The sequence below is a fragment of the Rhinatrema bivittatum genome, chromosome 7, assembly GCF_901001135.1.
Source record: "Rhinatrema bivittatum chromosome 7, aRhiBiv1.1, whole genome shotgun sequence".
Lineage (NCBI taxonomy): Eukaryota > Metazoa > Chordata > Amphibia > Gymnophiona > Rhinatrematidae > Rhinatrema > Rhinatrema bivittatum.
Window position 1 is genome coordinate 47,882,313 of NC_042621.1, and position 26,925 is coordinate 47,909,237.

General features: G+C 49.5%; 1 protein-coding gene across 3 annotated transcripts in view; it reads right to left on the minus strand.

The window, feature by feature from the left end:
- Positions 1 to 26,925, minus strand: part of TCF25 (transcription factor 25) — a 372,469-nt gene that overhangs the window by 35,614 nt on the left and 309,930 nt on the right. For all 3 annotated transcript variants that reach the window (XM_029608348.1, XM_029608345.1, XM_029608346.1), the window contains exon 17: positions 19,482 to 19,554. In XM_029608348.1, coding sequence (XP_029464208.1) covers positions 19,482 to 19,554 — 73 coding nt within the window. The remainder of the gene's footprint in view (positions 1 to 19,481; positions 19,555 to 26,925) is intronic.

Genomic DNA, 26,925 nt, shown 5'->3' on the forward strand with positions numbered 1-26,925 from the left:
TCCATACCAGTGGGATGTTCCAAAGCTACTCCCTAGAAGGATGGGAGGCTGTCTGAGGCCCAAGCAGCACTGCTCTAGCAAAGGCCAAATCCTCTTATGCAGCCAAATCTAACAGAATCTAGCAAACATATGCAAGGAAGACCAAGTCACCGCTCTACAGATCTCCGCCAGAGAAAACAAACAATTCTGTCTGCGCCTGGGTCAAATGTGCTCTTACCTGCTTTGGAAGAGGTTTCCCAGCATCCATATAGGCCCCTGTCACAACTTCCTTAATCCATTGAGCCACCGTGGCCCAAGAGGCCGCCTTCCCCTTCTTCATTCCTCAATGAAGGAGAAACAGCTGTCCGTTTTACGAAGATATTGGTGACCTCCGGATAATGCAACAAATGCTGCTGCGCATCCAATGGCTGCAATTTCCTGAATTCTGCCCATCCAAATCCCTATTTAAGGATGGTAGAAAGACTGATTCAAATGGAAATCTGAAACCACCTTCAGAAGAAAAGCAGCGTAATAACCAAGAAGGGTTCTCTACACAACTCCAAAATCTGCCACACCCAACAAATAGCGACCAAAAACACAGACTTTAGGGTCAACAACTGCAAGGAAATACACTGCAGAGTATGAAAGGTCGGACCAGCCAAAAAGGAGAGAACCAGATTCAAATCCCACAAAACACCTAGGAAACGCAAGGGGAGTCTAAGGTGCTTTACACCCTTCAGAAATCTAGATACGTTTAGATGCGAAGAAAGAGGCCACGCCTGTATGCGTCCCTGATAACACGCTATGGCAGCCACCTGCACCTTGAGCATGTTCAAGGCCAAACCTTTACTCAGACCTTTCTGTAAAAACTCCAAGATCAAAGGAATAGACACTGAAATGTCTAAAACCACCAATGTTCAAAGACCTGCCAGACCTGGATATAGGCCAAAGAGGTGGAAAGTTTTTGCACATGCAAAAGAGTTTCCACCACTGGACCTGAATAGCCCTGGGTTCAACAGTTGTGCCCTCTCAAGGGCCAAATCTAAGACAAAACTAATCTGGATTGTTGTGAAACACTAGACTCTGCCACAGAAGCTCCCTGAGCAGAATGAGTTGCCACAGAACATCTGCTAGTGGACGATGGAGATCCGCTTACTGCGGCCTGTGTGGCCAATCTGGGGCCACTAGGAGCACCAAGTGTTGATGTCATACTATCTTCAGCAGAAATGCATAGAGCAACTTGTCCCATGGCCAAGACTGAACCAACACATCCTATCCGAGTGCTAGAACATCCAGGGTCCAACTGTAAAAGTGATCCACTTTCGCTTTCTTGCGATTTGCCATCAGATCCAGAAAGGGCCAACCCCATCGCTCCACGATGAGTCAAAACACAAGAGCCATTTCCCATTCTCCTGGATCCAATTTGTGATGATTGAGATAGTCCATACGCACGTTGTTGATCCCTGTTATATGAGAAGCCGATAATTCCAGCAAATGCTGTTCCGCCAATGGAAGGAGATCCATTTCCTCAGAGACTTGCCAACTTCAAGTCTCCCCTTGATGATTTATGTAGGCCATCACTGTCGCATTGTTCGACATTACTTTTACCACTTTTCTTTCCTACTGGGCCTTGAACTGCAGCAAGGCTAGCCGAATAGCTCGGGCTTCCAGCCGGCTGATGGACCAAGATACCTCTTCGGAAGCCCACTACCCCTGCACTATTAGCTCCTGACAGTGAGCTCCCCAACCTTGTAGACTTGCATCTGTAGTGACCACCAACCAGTCGGGAGTTTCCAACGCCATTCCTTTCTCCAGATGGTCCCAGCGTAACTACCAGAGCAACTGTTTTCTCACGTCCGGCGGCAAGATCAACGGCACATTGTACTGAGACTGAGGATTCCAGCAGGCCAGAAGGGACCTCTGCAGAGGATGCATATGCACCGCGTGCCCAGGAACCACCTCTATCATCGCGACCACTGTTCCCAGTTCCCTGTTCCAGACTGCTGATTTCAGGGCTCAGACTTGCCCCTAGATCTTCTGAATGCGGGACTCTGGGAAGAAACACCTTGCCCTAAGCTGTATTGAACCGGACACCCAGATTGATGTACCCTTTAGAGTGAAAAAGCGGAACATAAAAATCTAAATAAATAAAATTCCAGAACCTGAGAAGGCTGCAGGCTGCTCTTGGCCAAATTCACTATCCATCCCAGGTGCTGCAGCAACTGAACCAACCCTGCTTGATACCACCCGACTCTCTGCTTCTGACTTGGCTTGGATTAGCCAGTCATCCAAATACGGACGAACCAGAATTTCCTCCTTACAGAGAGCTGCAGCTACCACCACCATCATCTTTGAAAAGGTCCTGGGTGCTGTAGCCAAGCTGAAAGGCAACGCCTGAAACTGGTAATGGCAGCCTAAAACCATAAAGTTCTGATGTTGCTTGTGAATTGGAATCTGTAGGTAATGCTTCTGAGAGGTCTAGGGAAGGAAGAAACTCTTCCTTCTGTATTGCCATGACTGTCTTGACCTTAAGGTTTCCATTTGAAATAGGTAACTATGGGCTCGACTGACTCCCAAAAGAAACAGGATTTTCTCCTTGGGGCAGGTGATTCATAGTACATTGCAGGGGATCATCAAGAACTTCCTTAGTTAGAACTGATTGCAAGGAGACACACATTGCTACCAGTTCTTGTGGCCAGTTAAGTTGAAATATTGAAGTCAGCCATATTATAGATTGCTTCCTTGGTGATATTCTTCTGCATTTCAAAGCATGCATGAATTGCATGCTTTGAAATATTTCTCTATTTTTCCAAGTATTGATATTGCTAGTCTGTATTAAGTAGCTGTGTTTGTTAATTTAAAAAGGCTAGTATCTACAAGGGTTGTTTGTTCCCTCCCTCCCATCCATCCCCAGAGTGATTTCTTCTTAAATATTCATCCAAGCACTAAGGTTAAGTGATTATACTTAAGTACCAATCTAACAACTCTTTTATTAGTCAGTATTAGTAGAATGTATTTAATTCAGTGTAATAATTGTGGTGCTTATGTCCCAAGGTCTGACTTTTGAAGACTTTAAGAGATATCCAATTTGTTTTCAGCTGTCTATATTGAAAAAGCAGCTGACATCTGAAAAAGGAATTGCTCAAGTTTCAGAAAACCTCCCCTCCCTGGCAGCATCCAGACTATTTTCCCCAGCTCCCACAGACTATTCAGAAACCCATGAATACATGGTTTACAGTGGGCTCTGATAGAACCAAACATGTGACTATACAAAGGAAAATTAGTTCTTACCTGATAATTTTCGTTCCTGTAGTACCACGGATCAGTCCAGACACCTGGGTTGTGACTCCGCACCAGCAGGTGGAGACAGAGCAAAACTCGACGGGCTCCCTACATATAGTAAGGTGCCATCCACAGCCCCTCAGTCGTACGTAATGTCAAAGCAAAACATGCCAGACTAACTAACTATGAACTATGAACAACATAACGGAACTCGATTCACCATAGCACCTCCGGCTGGAATCGAAAAACCTCAGAACCAGAAGCCAACAATGGCCCAGTATCAAAAACACTTGAAAAAAAAAAAAAAAAAAGTCCCGCAAGGCAAAAATAGAACTCAAGTTAGCCGAGCAGACTCTCCCTCAAGCTAGCAGCAAACAAAAATACAGATGGGCGGGAGCCTGGACTGATCCGTGGTACTACAGGAACGAAAATTATCAGGTAAGAACTAATTTTCCTTTCCCTGTACGTACCCGGATCAGTCCAGACACCTGGGATGTACCAGAGCTACTTATCGAGGGTGGGAAGCAGAGAGCCCTGCTCGGAGAAACACTCGCCCCAAACCCTTTAGACTCAGCTGCCTGGACATCAAGTCTGTAATGCTTAGTAAAAGTATGCAACGACTTCCACGTCGCCGCTCTACAGATCTCCTGCGTGGACAACCTGGGAAACCTCGCCCAGGATGTGGCCTGCGCACGAGTCGAATGAGCTCTAAGCCCCGTAGGCGCCACCTTACCCTGTAGCAGATACGCCGAACCAATCGCCTCCTTGAGCCAACACGCAATTGTGGCTCGCGACGCCGCAGCCCCCCTGCGAGAACCGGAGCAGAGGACAAACAGGTGGTCGGAGACCCGAAAAGGATTCGTAACCTCTAGATAACGAAGTAAGATCCTCCGAACATCAAGTCGCCTCAACTCTTTCGACCCTTTTGCCCTCCCGGAGCAATGCTCGAGAACCCCGGAAGGTCCACTGACTGATTTAAAGTGAAAAGCGGACACCACCTTGGGCAAGAAGGACGGAAACCGTTCGCAGAGAGACCCCAGCCTCCGAGAAACGCAGAAATGGGTTCCCTGCAGGACAGGGCCTGCAATTCCGAGACCCGACGAGCGGACGTAATTGCTACCAGGAACACGGTCTTCAAAGTGAGGTCCTTAAGAGTCGCCCTCTTGAGCGGCTCAAAGGGGCAGCTCTACACAAGGGCTGCGAGCACGCAGTTTAAATTCCAGGATGGACAAGGACTCTGCACTGGGGGACGTAAATGCTTAGCTCCACGAAGAAAACACATCACATCCGGATGGCAAGCCAAGGACACTCCGCGGACCTTACCTCTAAGGCACCCAGGGCAGCGATCTGTACCTTAAGGGTACTCCAGGACAGCCCCTTCGAGAGCCCTCTTGGAGGAAAGCGGAGAACCGCAGGCACTGAAGGCCGGACAGGATCTAAGTCATGAGTACCACACCAGTCCTCAAAGACCGTCCAAACCCGCATATAGGTTAAGGACGTGGACTGCTTCCTAGCCCTCAACAAACGGTAGTTATGACCGCTTCAGAGTACCCCCTCGTCCTCAAACGCGCCCTTTCAAAAGCCAAGCCGCGAGACAAAAGTGATCCGCATCCTCCAAACAGACGGGTCCTTGATGAAGGATGGTCTCGGCTCCGTGAAACCGAAGCGGAGGCTCTGCCGCCAGCTGGAACGAGGTCCGCGAACCACGGGCGCCTTGGCCATTCCGGCGCAACCAAGATCACCTCCGCCGGATGTAACTCGATTCGCCGTAGAAACCTTGCCTATCAGAGGCCACGGAGGGAAGACATATAGCAACATGTCCGTGGGCCAGGGAAGCACTAGTGCGTCGACTCCTTCTGCGCCCCGCTCCCTCCGACGGCTGAAGAACCGCGGAGCCTTTGAGTGTAGAGCGGTGGCCATCAGATCCAGGTGTGGCTGTCCCCACCTGGCACAGATGAGACGATACGCTAACTCCGGTAGCTCCCATTCTCCTGGATCCAGTCGATGGCGGCTGAGGAAATCTGCTTGGACGTTGTCTACCCCGGCGATGTGAGACCGCGCAATGCTGCTGAGGTGTTGCTCCACCCAGCACATCAACTGACTCGCCTCCTCCGCCACTTGCTGGCTCCTTTGTTCCTCCTGGCGATTGATATAGGCCACCGTGGTCGCATTGTCCGACAGAACCCGGACCGCCCGGCCCCGTATCCACGGGAGAAACGCTCGTAACGCCAACGATACCGCCCTGGTCTCTAGCCGGTTGATGGACCACCGCGACTGGTTGCTCGTCCATTGCCCTTGCACTGAGCGTCCTCCACAGGACCGCCCCCCAACCAGAAAGACTGGCGTCCGTCGTGACCACCGTCCACGTGGGCATGAGCAGAGAGACACCGCAGGTCAGATGGTCGGTGCAGAGCCACCACCGCAGGCTGGCTCTGGCGCTGCCCGTGAGGGGCAGCGGGCGATTGAACTCTTCCGATGCTGGCTTCCAGCGGGAAAGTAACGCTGATTGTAACGGTTGCAGAATGAGCAAAAGCCCAGGGGACCAAGGCGAGCGTCGACGCCATGGACCCCAAGACCATCAGGTAATCGCATACCAGCGGGCACCGCATAGACAATAGTCGTCTCACTTGTCCTTGAAGCTTGACCACCCTCTCCTGAGTCAGAGATACCCTGGCTCTCTCGGTGTCGAACAAGGCCCCCAGGTATTCCAACTTCTGGGTAGGTTGCAGCTGACTCTTGGAGAGGTTGACCCACCCAGCTGAGCGACTGCAAGAGCTGGCAGGACCCTGGCAATCGCCCTCCGGCAGTCGGCCTCGGATTTGGCCCGAATGAGCCAATCGTCCAGGTAAGGGTGAACCAGAAGCCCTCTCTCCGGAGCTGGGCGGCCACCACCACCATAACCTTGGTAACGTGCGTGGAGCCGTGGCAAGGCCGAAAGGAAGCGCCCTGAACTGATAATGCCTGCCTAGGACGCAAAACCTCAAATACTTGTGATAGGCCGGCTGAATCCCGATGTGGAGATACGCCTCCGTCAAATCCAGTGACGCAAGGAACTCGCCTGGCCGAACCGCAGCCACTACCGAGCGGATTGTCTCCATCTTGAAGCTGGGAACACGAAGGCACCTGTTGACTCCTTTGAGGTCGAGAATAGGCCTGAACGAGCCGTCCTTCTTTGGGACCAACGAAGTAAAATGGGAGTACCTTCCCATGCCCTCGCTGTCTTGATGGTACGGGAATAATGGCTCCCAGGTCTTCCAGACGTTGAAGGGTCGCCCGTACCCGCTGCACGTTTGGCGATAGCCTTGCAGGGAGAAGACAAGGAACTTGTTCCACGGCAGCCGAGCAAAATCTAATGCCGTAACCGTCTCTTATCACGCCGAGGACCCACTGGTCTGACGTTATCTTGGTCCATTCCTCGTAAAACAAGGCGAGCCTTGCCCCACCCTTGGGACGGCTTCTGGAGGCGGCCGCGAGGAATGGACCACTCTCGCTTCATTGGGGCCGACTTGGACCCCGATCCAGTCGAGGCCCCACCTGACCTGTTAAACTTCTTTCCCTCGAAAGGACTGAGACCAGGAGGAAGATCTGGCAGACCCTGCCCGATAAGACTGTCCCGTCGCCGTCGAACGTTGTGGCCTCTGGCGCCGGTTCGGGCGGAAACGATTCCTCGCGGAGAAGTTGGACCGAGGCCTAGGCTTATCCTCCGGCAAGCTTGAAAGCCTTGTTCCTCGCTCAGGAACTGCATCAGATCGTCCAACTTGCTTACCAAACAGGAGCTTCCCCTTGAAAGGCAAAGACCCCAAATGGGCCTTAGACGTACCGTCGGCGGCCCAGTGGCGGAGCAGAGAAGATGGCGAGCTGAGACTGCCGACACCATCGCCCTGGCGGAAGTTTATTTATTTATTTATTTATTTAAAGGCTTTTATATACCGGAGTTCATGCACTTGTGCATACCACTTCGGTTTACACAGAACAAGGAACAGAAAATTACATCAAACAGATTCACAATTAAACATTCACATCAAACAGATTCACAACAAATTACATCAAACAGATTGAACAATTAAACAAATATACAATTACATCCAACAATTGGGTATAAATAACATGGCTAACTTAGTAGGAACTTAGAGTTTGAGGTAAAGGAGAGAAATAGTACCAAGTGGTAACAGAACAATGTTAATGGCTAAATAATAAATATAAATAGTAAATACAAATTCTTATAATAAATACAGGTGTTTACAGATTACAGTCTTCATGAAAAGTTTACGTCTACAGAATAGGGTTAAGTAAATAAGAACTGGCGGTTATTTCTATAGTAGTGAAGACTTCAAAAACTGAGGTTCTCAGCAAATCATGAGGTTCTCAACAAATCATGCATGGCATCAGCGCTGTAGGCTATCACAGCTTCTAAGTGATCCGCCTGTGAGGCCTCCCCATCAGAGAGACCAGCATTCGCTTGTAAGTTTGGGGCCCAGCGAAGGCCAGCCCGCAACACGAAATTACTGCAAATGGCCCGCCCTAACTCCCAGGGCCGATACCCCTCAAAGACCTTTTTGAGTTGCACCTCCAGCTTTCGATCCTGGATGTCCCTGGAGCGCCGTGGCGCCCGTCACGGGGATGGTCGATCTCTTGGTTACCGCCGACACCGCAGCGTCCACTCGGGGGAGGCGAAGCAACTCCAAAACATCCTCAGGCAGAGGATACCGTTTATCCATGGCCTTACTGACTTTAAGACCCAAGTTCCGGGTATCCATTCCCGAAAAAGGATGTCGGACGCAGAAAAATGAAACGGGAACGCCACCGTGAGCCCCGCGAGACCGAGGAGCACCGGATCCATATTAGCGCCCTGGCGGGCTTCCACGGGTGGAGCCTCCATCCCGAGTTCCTCGAGTATCGCTGGAATAAGTGGGGAAAGCTCTTCTCTTTTGAAAAGACGCACGACCTTGGGGTCATCCCCATCCCCCATCAGCGCTCCCTTACCTGCGCTCGGTTGAGCTGGACCCTGGTCATCGGGCCCCTCAGGCCCTCCTGTGGTCCCCGAGACCGACCCCTCCTCCTCCGCAGAGGTAGACTCCGTCTCCGAGTCCCGAGGGACCTCACGGGCCGGTCTCGTCTCCTTGGGGTGATGTGACGATTCCTTAGGACGTGCCGACCTCTTCTGGGGGTGAGAGCGCCCCTCTCTGTCCCCCGGATGTTTCTCCCGGACTTCCGCCGTGATCGTTGTACAATTTTGCTAATTTTTTTAACAAAATCGTGAAATCCTCGGAAAAGGAATCCTCTGAACCGGAGGACTCCTCCCCCGAGCTCAAACGCACCGAACCTGAGCCCCCCCGAGGCTCCCCCCCCCCGATGCCCGAGGCTGGGGAGACAGCTGAGGGAGGCTGGCCGCCATGTTCCATGGCCTTCCTCGTGGCCTCCCGAAACTGTGCTCAAAATGGCCGCCGTTCCCGCGCTAAGCGGGAATGGATCCGGCCCTCCTATCTCTGCAGCCACGGCGAGCGGGACGAACGAGAACGGCTTCCCTGCCCGCCCCCGAATGTCCCTCACCCCCTGCGAGGCAGCCGGAACACATGCCGTCGCGCGGCAGGCCGACCCGACGGGCATCCCGGACCGGAGGAAAGCACCCAAGTTCGCCGCTACTAGCACCAAGCACCTCCCCCCCCAATGACGAAAACCCTGCCGGCGAGGGAAGGAAGCAGAGAAGAGACGGCGCGGCAAAAGAAAAAACTGCAAAATCTTTTTTTTTTTTTTTTCGATACTTAGCCGCTGGCCCAGGTGCTGAAGGTTCTTCGCTCCACCGGGGGTGAGTGAACCGGGCTCCCCGGTGTCACCCCCGACGCTGCTGCCAGAGAGGGCCGGGTCCTCGACCCCAGTAGCGGCCTCTACCAGGGGGAAAAAGTCCCCTCAGGACCAGCCTGTCCCCCTGGGAGGCGCCTCCAACTGGAGCTGTCCTCTCCAAAAACTGTAAGCTAAAAGAAAAACTTTTTTTTTTTTTTTTTTTAAAGAAAATTCAAAACTACCAATGTTCTATATTTCTCTTTTTTTTTTTTTTTTTTTTAAAATCCCTGACTAACTAAACCCCAGGGATCCCAGAGACTGTGGGTGGACCTGCCCCAACTGCTGGAGACAGAGAAAGACTGAGGGGCTGTGGGTGGCACCTTACTATATGTAGGGAGCCCGTCGAGTTTTGCTCTGTCTCCACCTGCTGGTGCGGAGTCACAACCCAGGTGTCTGGACTGATCTGGGTACGTACAGGGAACACCCTATTTCCCTAACAATGCAGAATCTTGAATATGCAACCCCACTCCCACAGAGAAGTCAGACATCCAGGTTTCAGAAACCCAGGAATAAATGGATTACAGTGGGCTCTGGCAGAATAAGGCCTGTGATGAAAAGACACCCACTCCCCCCACCGTTACTCTTACAAAATACCTTTTCTGCATTGGATAACGAAGAAGCTCCAGGAATAGAAATGAAATGATATCTGAAAGGGATGTAGTCACCCTGTGTACCCAGAAACCCTTAAACATTATCAAAGGTCATAAAAGGGAGCTGCTTCTGCTGAGAAATTCAGTCATCAGAGGAGCCAATTTGGGTAATAATTTTGATGGAGACACAACAGTTAAATGAGAGGTGGAACAACAGTGGGCCAAATTAAAAGGAGCAATTACAAAGGCAACAAAATATTAAACAAAAGTAAAAGAAGCAAGAAACGGATCTCTTTCTCAAAGGACATGGCTGATAAAATAAAGGCAAAAAAAACAGCGTTCAAGAAATAGAGTTGCTTACCTGTAACAGGTGTTCTCACAGGACAGCAGGATGTTAGTCCTCACATATGAGTGACATCATCAGATGGAGCCCAATCACGGAACACTTTTGTCAAAGTTTCTAGAACTTTGACTGGCACCTACTGGGCATGCCCAGCATGGCACTAACCCTGCATCCAGCAGGGGTCTCCCTTCAGTCTCATTTTTAGTAAAAGAGTGTGCGAAAATATAACAACAAATCGCAAGCGAACCCAACTCCGCGGGGTGGCGGGTGGGTTTCGTGAGGACTAACATCCTGCTGTCCTGTGAGAACACCTGTTACAGGTAAGCAACTCTGCTTTCTCACAGGAAGGTAGTCCTCACATATGGGTGAATAACGAGCTGAGGATGCCCGCGCATGTACCAAAAATGTGCAACAGGCACAACAACAGAGATGATTTTTGGAAACGGGCAGCCTGAAAATCCCAGTGGGTCATTGTAGGACGCTGGGTATTAAGCTGAGAACAAATTGAGCAGAACTGACTGGCCAAAAGAGAATCTTGTGCGCCAGCTTTGTCTAGGCAATAGTGGGCTGCAAAGGTATGGCGAGAACTCCAAGTAGCAGCTTTGCAGATATCAGCAAGAGGCACAGACCGAAGATTTGCTACCAATGTTGCGATTGCTCGAATGGAGTGCACTTTAACGCGTCCCAGTAAAAGAAGGCCTGCTTGTTGGTAGCAGAAGGAAATATAGTCCGCCAACCAGGAGGACAGGGACTGCTTTCCCACCGGGATAGGAAAATTGGTTCTTACCTGCTAATTTTCGTTCCTGTGGTACCACGAATCAGTCCAGACAGTGGGTTGAGCCTCCTGTCCAGCAGATGGAGATAGAGAAAAAACTAAAGGGTATCCTATATCAGGACAGTGCTCACCCTGCATCCCTTCAGTATAAACGTTATCAAAGCAAGAAAAGGTAAAGTTAACCAGTAGAAGATCAAGCAAGTAACAACCAACATGTAATGTGAACTATCAACACGTGAAAGAACCGCTCTTACATATATATCCAGTTGAGAAAGACTTCCGGTGCCTCGAAGCTCTGATAGGAAGTAACTGGATCCAAACTGCTGTTAACCAAACAAAAAGGAAAAACCTTCTAGTGGACGAATCAAAAAGAAACCACAGCCTGGGCGGGAGTCTGGAATGATCCATGGTACTACAGGAACGAAAATTAGCAGGTAAGAACCAATTTTCCTTTCCCTGTACGTACCTGGATCAGTCCAGACAGTGGGATGTACCAAAGCTTCCCTAAAGAGAGTGGGATCGAGACAACCCCACTCGAAGCACCTGCCTGCCGAAGGAGCCAAATACTGGCACCTGGACGTCAAGGCGACAATGATGAGCAAAAGTATGCAGAGGCTTCCAAGTAGCCGCCTTGAGGAGAGACCGCCTGACTCTCTGCCCCAAGAAGTAGATTGTGCATGCAAAGAATGGGCCTTCAAAACCCCTCCGGAACAGACCGGCCACAACAGATATAAGCCGATGCAATGGCCTCTTCAGCCAGTGAGCAATGGTAGCCTTAGAGGCCTTGTTTACCTCTATTTGGGCCGCTCCATAGGACAAAGCGATAATCAAAGATATGAAATTCGTTAGTAACCTGTAAGTATTGGAGTAGGACTCTCTTTACATCAAGACGCTGAGGTCCCCGCCAGGTGGGGCCTGCAATATCTTCAGGAGAAAAGGCAGGAAGCTCCACTGATTGTGGGCAAATCACAGGCATGCTAGCCTGACTGCCCGTGCCTCTAGGTCGGTTGATGTTCCACCTCGACTCTTCTCTGGTCCACCGCCCTTGGGCGGTGAGTTCCTCTCAGTGTGCTCCCCATCCATTCAGGCTGGCATCTGTGGTGAGCAGAATCCAGGTTGGGGGGGACATTCTTGACCCCCGGCTCCTGTGGCCGGGCTGCAACCACCATCGTAGCTGATATCGCACTCTGGCCGGTAGAGGTAGGTGTACGGTGTAGTTCTGTGATCGTGGGCTCCATCGAGATAGAAGGGGCGCGTTGCAACGGTTTCATATGAGCCCGCGCCCAGGGGCACCACCTCCAGAGTGGACGCCATGAGGCCGAGGACCTGTAGGTAATCCCGAGCTGTGGGCCAGCTGGCGCTCAGCAGGGCCTGTAGATGACTCTGGAGTTTTGATTTTCTCTTCGAGGTCAGACTGACCTTGTCCTCTCGGGTGTCGAATTGGACCCCTAGGTATTCCAGTGACTGGGACGGCTGTAGGGAGCTCTTGTTTATGTTGACTACCCATCCGAGGCTTTCCAGAAGAGCTATAAACTCTGTTGGTTGCCCGGTGGCTCTCCTCCGGTGACTTTGCCCTGATCAGCCAATCGTCCAGGTAGGGTATGGACGAGAATTCCTTCCTGAGTGCCGCTGCCAGTACTACTATTACCTTGGTAAAGATTTGCGGTGCGGTTAGCTAACCCGAAGGGTAAAGCTCGAGAAACTGGAAGTGCTGATTCAGGACTTTGAAACGTAAATAGCGCTGGTGATCCCGATGGATTGGGATATGTAATAGGCTTCCGACAGATCTAGGGAGGTGAGAAACTCCCCTGGCTGTACTGAATTCTTGACCGACCGTAGAGTTTCCATGTGAAAGCTGGGGACCCGTAGGTGTCAGTTGACTGACTTGAGGTCCAGGACGGGACTGAAAGTGCCCTCCTTCTTGGGTACTATGAAATAAATGGAATAATGCCCAGAATTTATCTCTCCTGCAGGTACTGGGATTATGGCTTTTAGGGCCAGGAGCCTCTGTAAGGTCAACTTCTAGTGCCGCTGCCTTGAGCGGTGAACAAGGAGATTCCACAAACTTGTTCGGCGGAAGCCGAAAGAAATCCAGGTAATATCCTTCTCTGATGATGGCGCAGACCCACTGGTCCGAAAGTAATCTCGATCCATCTGCGGTAGAAGAGGGTTTAGCCTGCCCCCTATGGCTGCTACCCCCGGATGGGTCGGCTGATTGTCATTGTGGGGTGCGGCCGGGGCCGGAACCAGAGCCGGTTCTCTTCTTGTTGTGCTTAGTCCGAAAGGACTGGTTCCTGGCCTGGGAACGAGGTGCTCGATAGCGAGTCCTGTAAGGGTTGAAGCGCTGCGAAGTTCTACCTCTAGATGGTCTAGAAAAAGAACGCTGGCTCCTCCTCGCCCTGTCTTCTGGTAGACGGGGTAATGGGGAGGCAACCCCATTTAGTAGCACAGTTCTCGAGATCGCTGCCGAACAATAAGGAACCCTTAAAGGGCATTCTTGGGAGGTCGTGTCTTGGAGGACGAGTCGGCCGCCCAATTACGTAGCCAAAGCTGTCTCCTGGCTGCCACTGAGGAGGACACTCCCTTGGCTGCCGTATGGACGAGGTCGGAGGCTGCGTCAGTGAGAAATGCGAGAGCTGATTCCATGTCTGCTCCCTGGGTGTTGTTTCTCGCCTGCGATAAACAGGAGGCGCATCACCATGGTGCAGCAGGTCGCGATTCGTAGGGACATGGCTGCTACCTCAAAAGCTTGTTTCAGAATGGTGTCCATGCGTCGGTCATGTGAATCCTTGAGGGCCGCTCCCCCCTCAACCGGAATGGTGGTGTGCTTCACTATTGCGTTAACTATGGCGTCTACCTTGGGGCACGCCAGCAGCTCCTTGGACGCCGGATCCAGAGGGTACATGCCTGCCAAGGCCCGACCCCCTTTAAATGAGGCCTCCGGTGCTTCCATTCCAGATCGATTAGCTGCTGTGCTGCCTGTAGGAGGGGAAAATGGTGGGCCGGTTGGCGCAGGCCCTCTAACAGGGGGTTCATTTTAGGGTCCCCTGGCGTATCCTGGCCCGGAATGGCCAGTTCCGATAGGCATTGTGAGACCAGGCCTGAAAGATCCTCTTTCCGAAAGAAGCGCCTCATGGTCCGATATGGCTCTATCTCCGAGGGAAGTTCACCCTCCTCAGGGGGCTCCTCACTTACCTGGGAGCAATCCGAATCCCCATAAGCGAGGCTGTCGGGTGGGTAAGTGGCTGTGCCTAAGTCTCGAGGGTCCAGGGACCGGATCAACCGGGACAGAAAGACCCATTCGAGGAGCAGACTGCATCTGGACAAGGGCGTGAATCCCTTTGAATAATTCCACCCAGGAAAGCGAAGCCGGATCTGGCGTAGGGACACCAGGTCTCTCGGGTTCCCTGGTTGCTCGCCGCGGCCTGCTAAGTCCTGGTGTACTCCCTGAGGAACTGCTGGGCTGGGGCCGGTTCTGTCCTGGAACTCCCATGGCCTCCTCACATTGGGCACATAGTGAGTCTGCTTCCTCGCTCTGTGTGGCTCTGAGGTTGCATGCTGAGCAGAGGCTTAGAGCTTTCATGCCAGATTCTGGAGGTGCCGGCTCTGCGGCCGCATGGGCTCTCTTATGCGCCATTCGCCTGAAATTCGGTGTCGCCCAATAAAATGCGCCTAACAAGAGCGCTTAACAGCATGCGCCTATGAACGGCGTCTTAGAAATGTGCGCCTATACACGTGCGCTTATACACGGGTGTCTTATAAACGTGCGCCTATACACGGGCGTCTTATAAACGTGCGCCTATACACAGGCGTTGTATAAATATGCGCCCAGAAACGGGCGGCTTACAATGTGCGAACGTGCGCCTATCGCGTGCGCGAAGAACGTGCGCCTATCGCGTGCGCTAACAACGTGCGCCTATCGCGTGCGCTAATCGCGTGCGCCTATCGCTTGCGCTTAGCAATCATCGGCGAAGGTCAGTAGGCAGGCAAAATGGTGACCTCCTTGGCGTGCTGCCTTGTAGGCAGGCCCAGTTAGTCCACACTTCCTCGGAGACCAAGTAAAGATATACGCCTTACCTTGTCTTCGGCGCTTCCCGGCTGTGACCCGGGCGGTCTCCGGCTGCGGGGGGAGAGAGTGAGTACCTTCACCGCCCGCATAAGGAAGTGCGCCCGCTGCCTCTAGGCCGCTCCCGAACCCGTCTCGCTCGGGGGCCAAGTCCATGCCAGGACCGAGGCTGCCTCCAGGCCATGCCCGAACTCGTCTCGCTCGGGGGCCAAGCCGCGCCCGAGCCCTTCTCACTCGGGGGCTAGGTCCCTGCCGCGAACCGGCCACCGGACAGAGGCTCTCGCTTCCGAGGGACCACGGAAGTCAGCTTGGGAAACTCAACTGGGTGAGTGACCTCCTGGTATCACCACAGGAGTGCGGGGCTTGCTTCAATAGGTTTCTTCTAGGAATTTAGTCGTTAGAATTTGGAAACACGCTCAGCGACCGTGAGGTAGCTCCAAACTGCTTTGGAGACGGAAATTACTGAATTGCTGCACTTCCTGTGGGGGTATATGTACCCGTGCTGACGTCAGATCCGTCTCCAACTGCTAGCACGAGCACACTATACCCATTTGTTTTGAGTCCATCTGCTACACGCTAGGAAAGCCTTGATACTGTTAATGCAACTCCATCATTGCTCTCTACTTCCATGGCAAGGGTTAAGGGAAATTGGATTCAAACAGTATCTGAGGGCCCTGACTTTTATGGTCTGGGAAACTGATAAGCATGAGGGTAACCTGCATAGTGCAGCAGATACTAGGCATAAGCTTGCTGGCAGACTGGGTGGATCGTTTGGCCCTTTTCTGCCATCATTTCTACGTTTCTATGTAAGGAGCCCTCCTTTTAGGAACCACAAAATAAATGAAATAATGGCCTGTGTCTTCCTGATCCTTTGGAACCGGAACCATAGCCTTTAGAGCGAGCAGCCTCTGCAACGTGGCCTGAACCACAGCCCGCTTTTCTAGAGAATGGCAAGGGGAAACCATAAAAAAGTCTGAGAGAGGACAGATAAATTCCCAGGTGTATCTGTCATGCACTACTTCCAAGACACACTGGTTGGAAGTGATGTGGGCCCACCTCTGATAAAATTGAGACACATGGCTGCCTATTTCCGGAACTGGAGGATGGACCCCCAAAACTTCATTGGGAGGGATCGAGGAGCTCGAGGCACCATCTTCACCCAGCTTATTTGCCTAAAAGGACTGAGACCTGGCAAAGGAGCGGGACCTCTGATTAACTGAACCTCTGGAAAAGCGAAATCGCCAAGTGCTCCAAAATCACCCTTTAGCTGACGAGAACAGAAGAGATTTCCTGTCTTCGGGTAACCGAGGAAATTTGGCATCTCCCTATTGATCTGCCATCGTCTCTAATTTCTCCCCAAATAATGTGCCCCTTAAAAGGCAACTTGTGAGATAGTATCAGTGGACCAGTTCCGCAGCAAGAGAGTAGTCTTCGGGCTGCAATCACCGAAGCCACCCCTGAGCAGCCGTACTCGCCAAATCATATCATGCATCTGCCAAGAACGTGGCTTCCGGCTCCAGGTATAGGCCATTCTTGCCTAAAGCCTCCTGGGCCAATTGTAATCCAGCCCTGCAATCATACAAAAGCATGTGGAGATTTGGAGATTCATGGCCACTGCCTTAAAGGCCTGTTTCAAAATCATCTCAATCTTTTGATCCTGGGCATCTTTTAAAGCTGCACCTCCTTTCACTTGAATGGTGGTATGATTTGTCAGTGCACAGACCATGGGCATCCACTTTGGGAAAGCGGAGCTGTTCTCTAGCTTTAGGACCCAGTGGGCACAAACCCGCTAATGAGCGATCCCCTTTAAAATTAGCCTCAGGAGAACTCCATTCCAAATCGATCAATTCCTGAACAGCCTCGTGCAGAGGAAAAACCAGGACAACCTTTTTGCGAACTAACTATCACAGGATTCTTCAGATCCTGAGCCGCTGCAGGCATGGCCTCCTCATAACCAAAGGCCTTCAGGGTCTGTAAAATCAAACCCGACATCTCTTCTCTGTGAAAGAGCCAAAGCATCATCCTGTGTGGCTCGGTATCTGGGGAACTCTTCCCAGGAGTCTCCTGAAGGATCCGCGTCACCTACCCCAGCATTCTGCCCCTTCTCTGCTTTACCCATCTGGGGGAGCTGAGGCCTCCTTTGACCACTTCTGCGATCATAAGGGGGGAGACCGCTGATGTGGACATTCCCGATATTTCCTCCCAGGACTGTTCCTGACGTTTACAAAAAGCCTACAGGCCTTTAAAAAATTCCACCCATGACATGGTGGAAAGATCCATTGTCAGAGTAAGGAAAGCCTCTTCCGAGCTCAACCCTGTGAGAACTGGCAGGAGAGGCGGCGGGGAAGACTCCTCACCACCCCCTGGGAGAAGCTGTAGCCACAATTCCTCCTAAGAACTTGGAGCTCCTGAAGTCCCCGCAGGCACAAATTCCCCTGCAGAGACATCCTCTTGAGCCTCCACACATTTCTGGCAAATGCTTAGCGATCTTCTGCGGCTAATCATCCACATATGACAGGCAGAAGCAGACGAGCCGCTTTTTCCTGCGTTCCTCCCCAACTCCTTCGTTCCCCTGTGCACGACTCAGCAGTCATACTACAATATCAAAATGGTGCCTGCTGTGTGGTTTCCTTGCTTTGGGCACTCCGGCAGGCTCAAAAACCCAGTATCCTCGATCCCTGTACTCAACACAGTCCGACGGTGTCTATCTCTGCCCCTCCTCGCTGCGCGCACTGCTCCTGCAATCTCTGATGACTCGGGGGTTTGTTTTTTAAACTTTATTCTCCATGCTGAAAACCAGGTAAGGCAGCCTAACATCAGAGGAAAAAAACAGGGCAGGGAGCAGGTAAAGGAGAGAAGGACAAACAGGGGAGGTAGAGAGACAAATTAACAGGACTGAGCCAAAGGTTCCTTACCTTCTGCACTCTCCCCTCCAGGAACTCTCTCCTGTCAGGAAGAGGGCTAGGGCACCAGTCTTCACCTCACTTCTGTCTTGAGATATTAGATACTCAACTGAGGGAGGGAATAAATGCTATCACCTCAGGAGGTCAGGGCAGCCTGTTCAATCCTGGCAGGCCGAAGTCCACAAGCAAGGATGCATGTCTATCACCTGATGGGAAATACTGGCTGGGCTGATGTCTTGTGGTAAGCTATATGACGAATGTCAACAAGTCGTTGTCTCAGTTTCTACCTGCTGGTTGGAGTACACAACCCACTGGTGAGGACTAGCTTGCCCGGATGAAGAGGTCATATTTATTACAGACAAGTGGTGAATATTTATTTTTATTTTTTTACATTCTGCTTTATTTTTGGCACTTCAAAGCAGATTACATTCAAATAGCTTCAAAAAAGGTTAAATTTTAGATTGGATTTGAATATGTCCAGAGAGGGACATATAGCATACTACAGTGCAACAAGATGGAAATTACGGAGTCAGGAGTTGGTGGAGAAGGATACTATGTACAGGACTCCTGACACACTATAGAGGAGCAAATTCCTTAAGACAGAAAATATTTAATTTCTCTAGTTAATTTTGTTCATTGTTAATCTGTTCTTTTTATCACACAGTTTTTGTTCTCTGTAAAGGCTACGCCTATGTGACAGCCACGCAGTCCATGTTCTAAGTTCTTTGTAAACCGATACGATATGCAACGGGATGTCGGTATATAAAATTTGCCAAATAAATAAATAAATTTAAGTCCTATGTCCTTGGATTCATTACCCTGATAGACCAAAGGCAATAGCTGTTGCAATGAATCTTCGTTGGCAGCAGCAGGCATTTTACTAGGCACAACCTTTAAGAGCCACTTTACATCTAGCCTGTAGCCTGGTTGTAAAGGAAGACAGCACTGCTCACAGTCAGACATTCCCCAAGAGAACATGAGAGATCTGAATACTAAAGTGCAGTCCCTCACATTCCCATACACAAAAACCTGGATTAAACAAATGGCTCTGAGAAACCTAATTTTGACAGCTGAGCGTTAAAAGAACTTCAGTAAGTGAATTTCTCAGCACACCTTATTAGAATGGTTGCAGCAGCATTCCCATCATGTGCTTTAAGGGCCGGATTTTAAAAGCCTTACGCGCGATGGGGGGGCTACGTGCGCCGGGTCTATTTTATAAAGGCCTGGCGATGCGCGTATAGCCCCGGGACGCATCTAAGTGCTGAGGCTTCGAAAAAGGGGCAGGGTGGGGGCCAGAGGCCTTCGGCACAACGGCCATTGTGTTGGAGGATAGCGTGGCAGCAGGCTGCCGGCGGCACGCAACTTGCACTTGTCCGGAGCAGGCGCAAAAGATACGTTAAAGGAATTGGAGGGGGGGGGTAGGTTAGATTAGGCGGAGGGAATGGGGGAAGGCTGCGGGCGTTGGCACGTGCAAGATGCATTAGTATGCACCCCCTTGCGCGCGCCACCCCCGATTTTATAACATGCGCGCACATGTTATAAAATCGGGCGTTCATGTGTACGCGCCAGGTAGTGCACGCACATGGACGCCCACGCATACCTTTGAAAATTTACCCCTATGGCTTCTGCTGCCAGTGCCTATTCTGTGCGGATGAGCCTAATAAATGTGTGCTGAAGTAATGGTAGACTTCTTTCAACATACCTGTAGGTTGTAGTTTGGCAATAAAGATCGGAAAAAAGAGCGATAAAGTGCTTTCACCAGATGATTCACCTGTCCTGGAAAGAAAGAAAAAGGTTTGTAAAAAAAAAAAAAAATGGTGTCCTAGAGGTGCTAGCGAGCACTAATATCTGTCTGAAACTCCCCCATTTGAACCCTTCACCCATCTCAGATTCAGAGTGTTGTAAGTAAAGTGACTTTCAGGACAAAGACCATAGATGAAAAATTTGATCAGATTACCACCAGGAGGCAGGAGAGAGTAGAGATCAGCCTGGTCTAACTGAAGATCCCAAGATCTCGCTATTATTATACCTGCCTCCAGAGATGGATGGGGAATTGAGGCAGAGTTGTTTAAAAAATAAATTTATACAAGCTTCCTGCAGAGTAAAAGCAGAGTTGCTTACCTGTAACAGGTGTTCTTCCAGGACAGCAGGATGTTAGTCCTCACGGGTGCATCATCAGATGGAGCCCTGTCACTGAACACTTTTGTCAAAGTTTCTAGAACTTTGACTGGCACACTGAGCATGGCCAGCATGCCACTAACCCAGTGGCAACACGGGGTTCCCCTTCAGTCTTGTTTGTAGCAAAAAGTACGAGCGAAAAATAAAATAAGAAAACGGTATCAAACCCAACTCTGCGAGGTTGCGGGTGGGTTTCGTGAGGACTAACATCCTGCTGTCCTGAGAAAACACCTGTTACAGGTAAGAAACTCTGTTTTCTCCCAGGACAAGCAGGATGATAGTCCTCACAGATGGGTGAATAGCAAGCTACAGGCTGCCTCAGAACAAGGCGGGTCAACCAGCACACAAATATGTGCAACAGGCACAACAACTGGGGTGCTGTTTGCAATCAAGAAGCAGCCTGAAATTCACAGCGGGTCGAGGTTAGGACAAGTTGGGTTTTTACACTGGGAATAAATTCCATAGGACAGACTGGCCAAAGACGGTGTCTTGCCAACCAGCCTTGTCGAGACAGTAGTGGGCTGTGAAGGTATGGAGAGAACGCCATGTTGCGGCCCTGCAGATGTCGGCAATCGGTACTGAACGGTTAGTGTGCTGCTGATGTTGCCATGGCCCTTACTGAGTGCACCTTTACACATCCCTGTTAGTAGCAGAATGTAATGCAGTCTGCCAACCAGTTGGAGAGAGTGTGCTTGCCCACCGCAACTCCAAGTTTGTTTTTGTCAAAAGAAACAAAAAGTTGGGTGGACTTCCTGTGGACTGCGGTGCGGTCCAAGTAAATGCAAGTGCATTTTCTAAACCCAGTCACCATGTCGAAAAAAAGAGGCACGTGATTGGTGGCCATCGGACATCAAGGTGTATGCCGCCAGGAACTGACCATGAATCGCGGGAAATACATTTACCGAGCGTCGGAGGGAACGGAGTGCAATGGGGGACCGCAGTAAGGGTAAAATAGCGAAGATGGACTTCAAATCTTTTCCGTGAGGAAATTATTACAGAGCTCCTAAACCGCGAGGCAACTCCTGCGCAGAAAAAAAAAAGACTGAAGGGAGACCCCGTGTGGCCACAGGGTTAGTGGCATGCTGGGCATAAGAACATGCCATACTGGTCAGACCAAGGGTCCATCAAGCCCAGCATCCTGTTTCCAACAGTGGCCAATCCAGGCCATAAGAAGCTGGCAAGTACCCAAAAACTAAGTCTATTCCATGTTACTGTTGCTAGTAATAGCAGTGGCTATTTTGTAAGTCAACTTAATTAATAGCAGGTAATGGACTTCTCCTCCAAGAACTTAACCAATCCTTTTTTAAACACAGCTACACTAAATGCACTAACCACATCCTCTGGCAACAAATTCCAGAGTTGAATTGTGCGTTGAGTGAAAAAGAACTTTTCTCCGATTAGTTTTAAATGTGCCACATGCTAACTTCATGGAGTGCCCCCTAGTCTTTATAGTATCTGAAAGAGTAAATAACCGATTCACATTCACCCGTTCTAGAACTCTCATGGTTTTAAACACTTCTATCATATCTCCCCTCAGCTGTCTCTTCTCCAAGCTGAGAAGTCCTAACCTTAGTCTTTCCTCACAGGGGAACTGTTCCATTCCCTTTATCATTTTGGTCACCCTTCTCTGTACCTTCTCCATCGCAACTATATCTTTTTTGAGATGCGGCGAACAGAATTGTACTCAGTATTCAAGGTGCAGTCTCACCATGGAGCGATACCGAGGCATTATGACAATTTCCGTTTTATTCACCATTCCCTTTCTAATAATTCCCAACATTCTGTTTGGTTTGTTTTGACTGCCGCAGCACACTGAACCAATGATTTCAATGTGTTATCCACTATGACGCCTAGATCTCTTTCTTGGGTGGTAGCTCCTAATATGAAACCTAACATTGTGAAACTACAGCATGGGTTATTTTTCCCTTTATGCATCACCTTGCACTTATCCACATTAAGTTTCATCTGCCATTTCGATGCCCAATTTTCCAGTCCCACAAGGTCTTCCTGCAATTTATCACAATCTGCTTGTGATTTAACTACTCTGAACAATTTTGTATCATCTGCAAATTTGATTACCTCACTTGTCGTATTTCTTTCCAGATCATTTAATATATTGAAAGTACGGGTCGCAATACAGATCCCCGAGGCACTCAACTGCCCACTCCCTTCCACTGAGAAAATTGTACATTTAATCCTACTCTCTGTTTCCTGTCTTTTAGACAGTTTGTAATCCACAAAAGGACATCGCCACCTATCCCAAGACTTTTTACTTTTCCTAGAAGCCTCTCATGAGGAACTTTGTCAAACGCCTTCTGAAAATCCAAATATACTACATGTACTGGTTCACCTTTATCTACATGTTTATTAACTCCTTCAAAAAAGTGAAGCAGATTTGTGAGGCAAGACTTGCCTTGGGTAAAGCCATGCTGACTTTGTTCCATTAAACCATGTCTTTCTATATGTTCTGTGATTTTGATATTTAGAACACTTTCCACTATTTTTCCTGGCACTAAAATCAGGCTAACTGGTCTGTAGTTTCTCGATCGCCCCTGGAGCCTTTTTTAAATATTGGGATTACATTAGCCACCCTCCAGTCTTCAGGTACAATGGATGATTTTAATGATAGGTTACAAATTTGTACTAATAGGTCTGAAATTTCATTTTTTAGTTCCTTCAGAACCCTGGGTGTATACCATCCGGTCCAGGTGATTTACTACTCTCTTCAGTTTGTCAATCAGGCCTACCACATCTTCTAGGTTCACTGTGATTTGGTTCAGTCCATCTGAATTATCATCCATGAAAACCTTCTCCGGTAAGGGTACCTCCCCAACATCCTCTTCAGTAAACACCGAAGCTAATGTTGAGATTACTTACCTGATAATCTCCTTTTCCTTAGTGTATGCAGATGGACTCAAAACAAGTGGGTATAGTGTGCTCATGCTAGCAGTTGGAGACGGATCTGACGTCAGCACGGGTACATATACCCCCACAGGAAGTGTAGCAATTCAGTAATCTTCCTTGCAAAAGCTTTGTGGATATATGTGTGACTGACCGATCGTTTAAATGAACAGGATTACCCATAAGAACATAAGAAATTGCCATGCTGGGACAGACCAAGGGTCCATCAAGCCCAGCATCCTGTTTCCAACAGAGGCCAAAAACCAGGCCACAAGAACCTGCCAATTACCCAAACACTAAGAAGATCCCATGCTACTGATGCAATTAATAGCAGTGGCTATTCCCTAAGTATAATTGATTAATAGCCATTAATGGACTTCTCCTCCAAGAACTTATCTAAACCTTTTTTGAATCCAGCTACACTAACTGTACTAACCACATCCTCTGGCAACAAATTCCAGAGCTTTATAGTGCGTTGAGTGAAAAAGAATTTTCTCCGATTAGTCTTAAATGTGTTACTTGTTAACTTCATGGAATGCCCCCTAGTCCTTCTATTATTCGAAAGTGTAAATAACCGAGTCACATCTACTCGTTCAAGACCTCTCATGATCTTAAAGACCTCTATCATATCCACCCTCAGCCGTCTCTTCTCCAAGCTGAACAGCCCTAATCTCTTCAGCCTATCCTCATAGGGAAGCTGTTCCATCCCCTTTATCATTTTGGTTGCCCTTCTTTGTACCTTCTCCATTGCAATTATATCTTTTTTGAGATACGGCGACCAGAATTGTACACAGTATTCAAGGTGCGGTCTGACCATGGAGCGATACAGAGGCATTATGACATTTTCCGTTCTATTAACCATTCCCTTCCTAATAATTCCTAACATTCTATTTGCTTTTTTGACTACTGCAGCACACTGAGCCGACGATTTTAAAGTATTATCCACTATGATGCCTAGATCTTTTTCCTGGGTGGTAGCTCCTAATATTGAACCCTAACATCGTGTAACTACAGCAAGGGTTATTTTTCCCTATGTGCAACACCTTGCACTTGTCCACATTAAATTTCATCTGCCATTTGGATGCCCAATCTTCCAGTCTTGCAAGGTCCTCCTGTAATGTATCACAGTCTGCCTGTGATTTAACTACTCTGAATAATTTTGTATCATCCGCAAATTTGATAACCTCACTCGTCGTATTCCTTTCCAGATCATTTATATATATATTGAAAAGCACCGGTCCCAATACAGATCCCTGAGGTACTCCACTGTTTACCCTTTTCCACTGAGAATATTGACCATTTAATCCTACTCTCTGTTTCCTGTCTTTTAACCAGTTTGTAATCCACGAAAGGACATCGCCTCCTATCCCATGACTTTTTAGTTTTCGTAGAAGCCTCTCATGAGGGACTTTGTCAAACGCCTTCTGAAAATCCAAATACACTACATCTACCGGTTCACCCTTATCCACATGTTTATTAACCCCTTCAAAAAATGAAGCAGATTTGTTAGGCAAGACTTCCCTTGGGTAAATCCATGTTGACTGTGTCCCATTAAATCATGTCTTTCTATATGCTCTACAATTTTGATCTTGAGAATAGTTTCCACTATTTTTCCCGGCACTGAAGTCAGGCTCACTGGTCTATAATTACCCGGATCGCCCCTGGAGCCTTTTTTAAATATTAGGGTTACATTGGCCACCCTCCAGTCTTCAGGTACAATGGATGATTTTAATGATAGGTTACAAATTTTAACTAATAGATCAGAAATTTCATTTTTGAGTTCCTTCAGAACCCTAGGATGCATACCATCCGGTCCAGGTGATTTGCTACTCTTTAGTTTGTCAATCTGGCCTACTACATCTTCCAGGTTCACAGTGATTTCGCTCAGTTCGTCTGCGTCATCACACCTGAAAACCATCTCCGGAACTGGTATCTCCCCAACATCCTCATCAGTAAACACGGAGGCAAAGAATTCATTTAGTCTTTCTGCAATAGCCTTATCTTTCCTAAGAGCCCCTTTAACCCCTCTGTCATCTAATGGTCCAACCGACTCCCTCACAGGTTTCTTGCTTTGGATATATTTAAAAAAGTTTTTATTATGAGTTTTTGCCTCTATGGCCAACTTCATTTCAAATTCTCTCTTCGCCTGTCTTATCAATGTTTTACACTTACCTTGACAATGCTTATGTTTTATCCTATTTTCTTCAGATGGATCCTTCTTCCAATTTTTGAAGGATGTATTTTTGGCTAAAATAGCCTCTTTCACCTCACCTTTTAACCCTGACCAATTTATGGTAGCTGGAGACCGCCAGTGTCCTCAACTGGAAGGCGTCGACACCCGGCAGGGTGGAAGCCCTATATAAGCAAACATGGCTTACCGTGAGTCGGCGAATTCCCATGTATACCGGCAGCCAGGCGGGATGCTGAGTCCATCTGCATACACTAAGGAAAAGGAGATTATCAGGTAAGTAATCGCAACATTTCCTAGCGTGTAGCAGATGGACTCAAAACAAGTGGGATGTACAAAAGCTACTCTCGGACTGGGCGGGAGGCTGCCCGAGGACCATGTAGGATTGCCCTCGCAAATGCTGTGTCCTCCCTGGCCTGGACGTCCAGACGACAGAACCTGGAGAAGGTATGGAGGGAGGACCACATCGCCGCTTTACATATCTCTGCAGGCGACAGCAGCTTAGTTTCTGCCCAAGAGGCTGATTGTGCTCTGGTAGAATGAGCCTTGACCTGTAGAGGCGGTGGTTTTCCCGCCTCTACGTAGGCTGCCTTGATAACTTCTTTAATCCAGCGGGCGATGGTTGGCCGTGAGCCGCTTCCCCTTGCTTCTTCCCGCTGTGCAGGACGAACAGGTGGTCCGTCTTTCGTACTGCTTCTGACATTTCCAGGTATCTGGACAGCAATCTGCCGATGTCGAGATGGCGTAGCATTCGACCTTCTTCCGACTTCTTCAAACCTTCCATGGTAGGCAAGGATATGGTTTGGTTGAGGTGAAAGTGTGAGACTACTTTGGGTAAGAAGGAAGGAACCGTGCGAAGATGGATAGCCTCTGGAGTGATTCTGAGAAACGGATCACGGCAGGACAGTGCTTGTAGCTCTGAGATGCGGCGTGCTGAACATACAGCCAGCAAGAACACCATCTTCAAGGTCAACAAACGGAAAGACAGGCCTCGAAGGGGTCTGAAGGCGGATCCCGCCAGAAATTCCAACACTAGGTTGAGGTTCCACAGGGGCATTGGCGGACGAATGTGTTTGACTCCTTTCAGGAAACGTGAGACGTCTGGGTGTTTGGCAATGGTGTTGCCATCACTCCTGGGACCGTAGCAAGATAGCGCTGCTACCTGAACCTTGATGGAGCTGAGGGACAGACCCTTCTGAAGTCCATCTTGTAGGAAGTCCAAAATGATAGGAATCTTAGCGTCATGTGAATTGGTGCTGCGAGAGTCGCACCAGGCTTCAAAAACTCTCCAGATCCTGATATATGTTAGTGATGTGGAGAACTTGCGTGCTCGGAGGAGTGTACCTATTACCGGCTCTGAGTATCCCCTTTTCTTCAGTCTAGCCCTCTCAATGGCCAGACCGTAAGAGAGAATTGAGCTGGATCCTCGTGGAGGATGGGGCCTTGCCGTAGCAGGTCCCTGTAGGGAAGCAGAGGTAGAGGGTTCCCTGCCAGTAGTCTTCTCATGTCTGCGTACCAGGGTCTTCTTGGCCAGTCCAGGGCCATTAGAAGAACTAGGCCTCTGTGTTGCTGAATCCTGTGTACAATGGCGCCCAGCAGGGGCCACGGAGTAAAGGCATATAGCAGGATCCCCTGAGGCCATGGCTGCACCAGGGCATCGATCCCCTGGGCTCGAGGATCCCGCCTGCGGCTGCAATATCTGGGAACCTGAGCGTTGGACCTGTCCGCTAATAGATCCATGGCTGGCGTCCCCCATTGATCCACAATTATCTGAAAACCTGTGGGCGACAGCTGCCCATTCCCCCGGGTTTAGGCTTTCTCTGCTGAGAAAGTCTGCCGTGGTGTTGTCCTTCCCGGCGATGTGGACGGCGGAGATGTC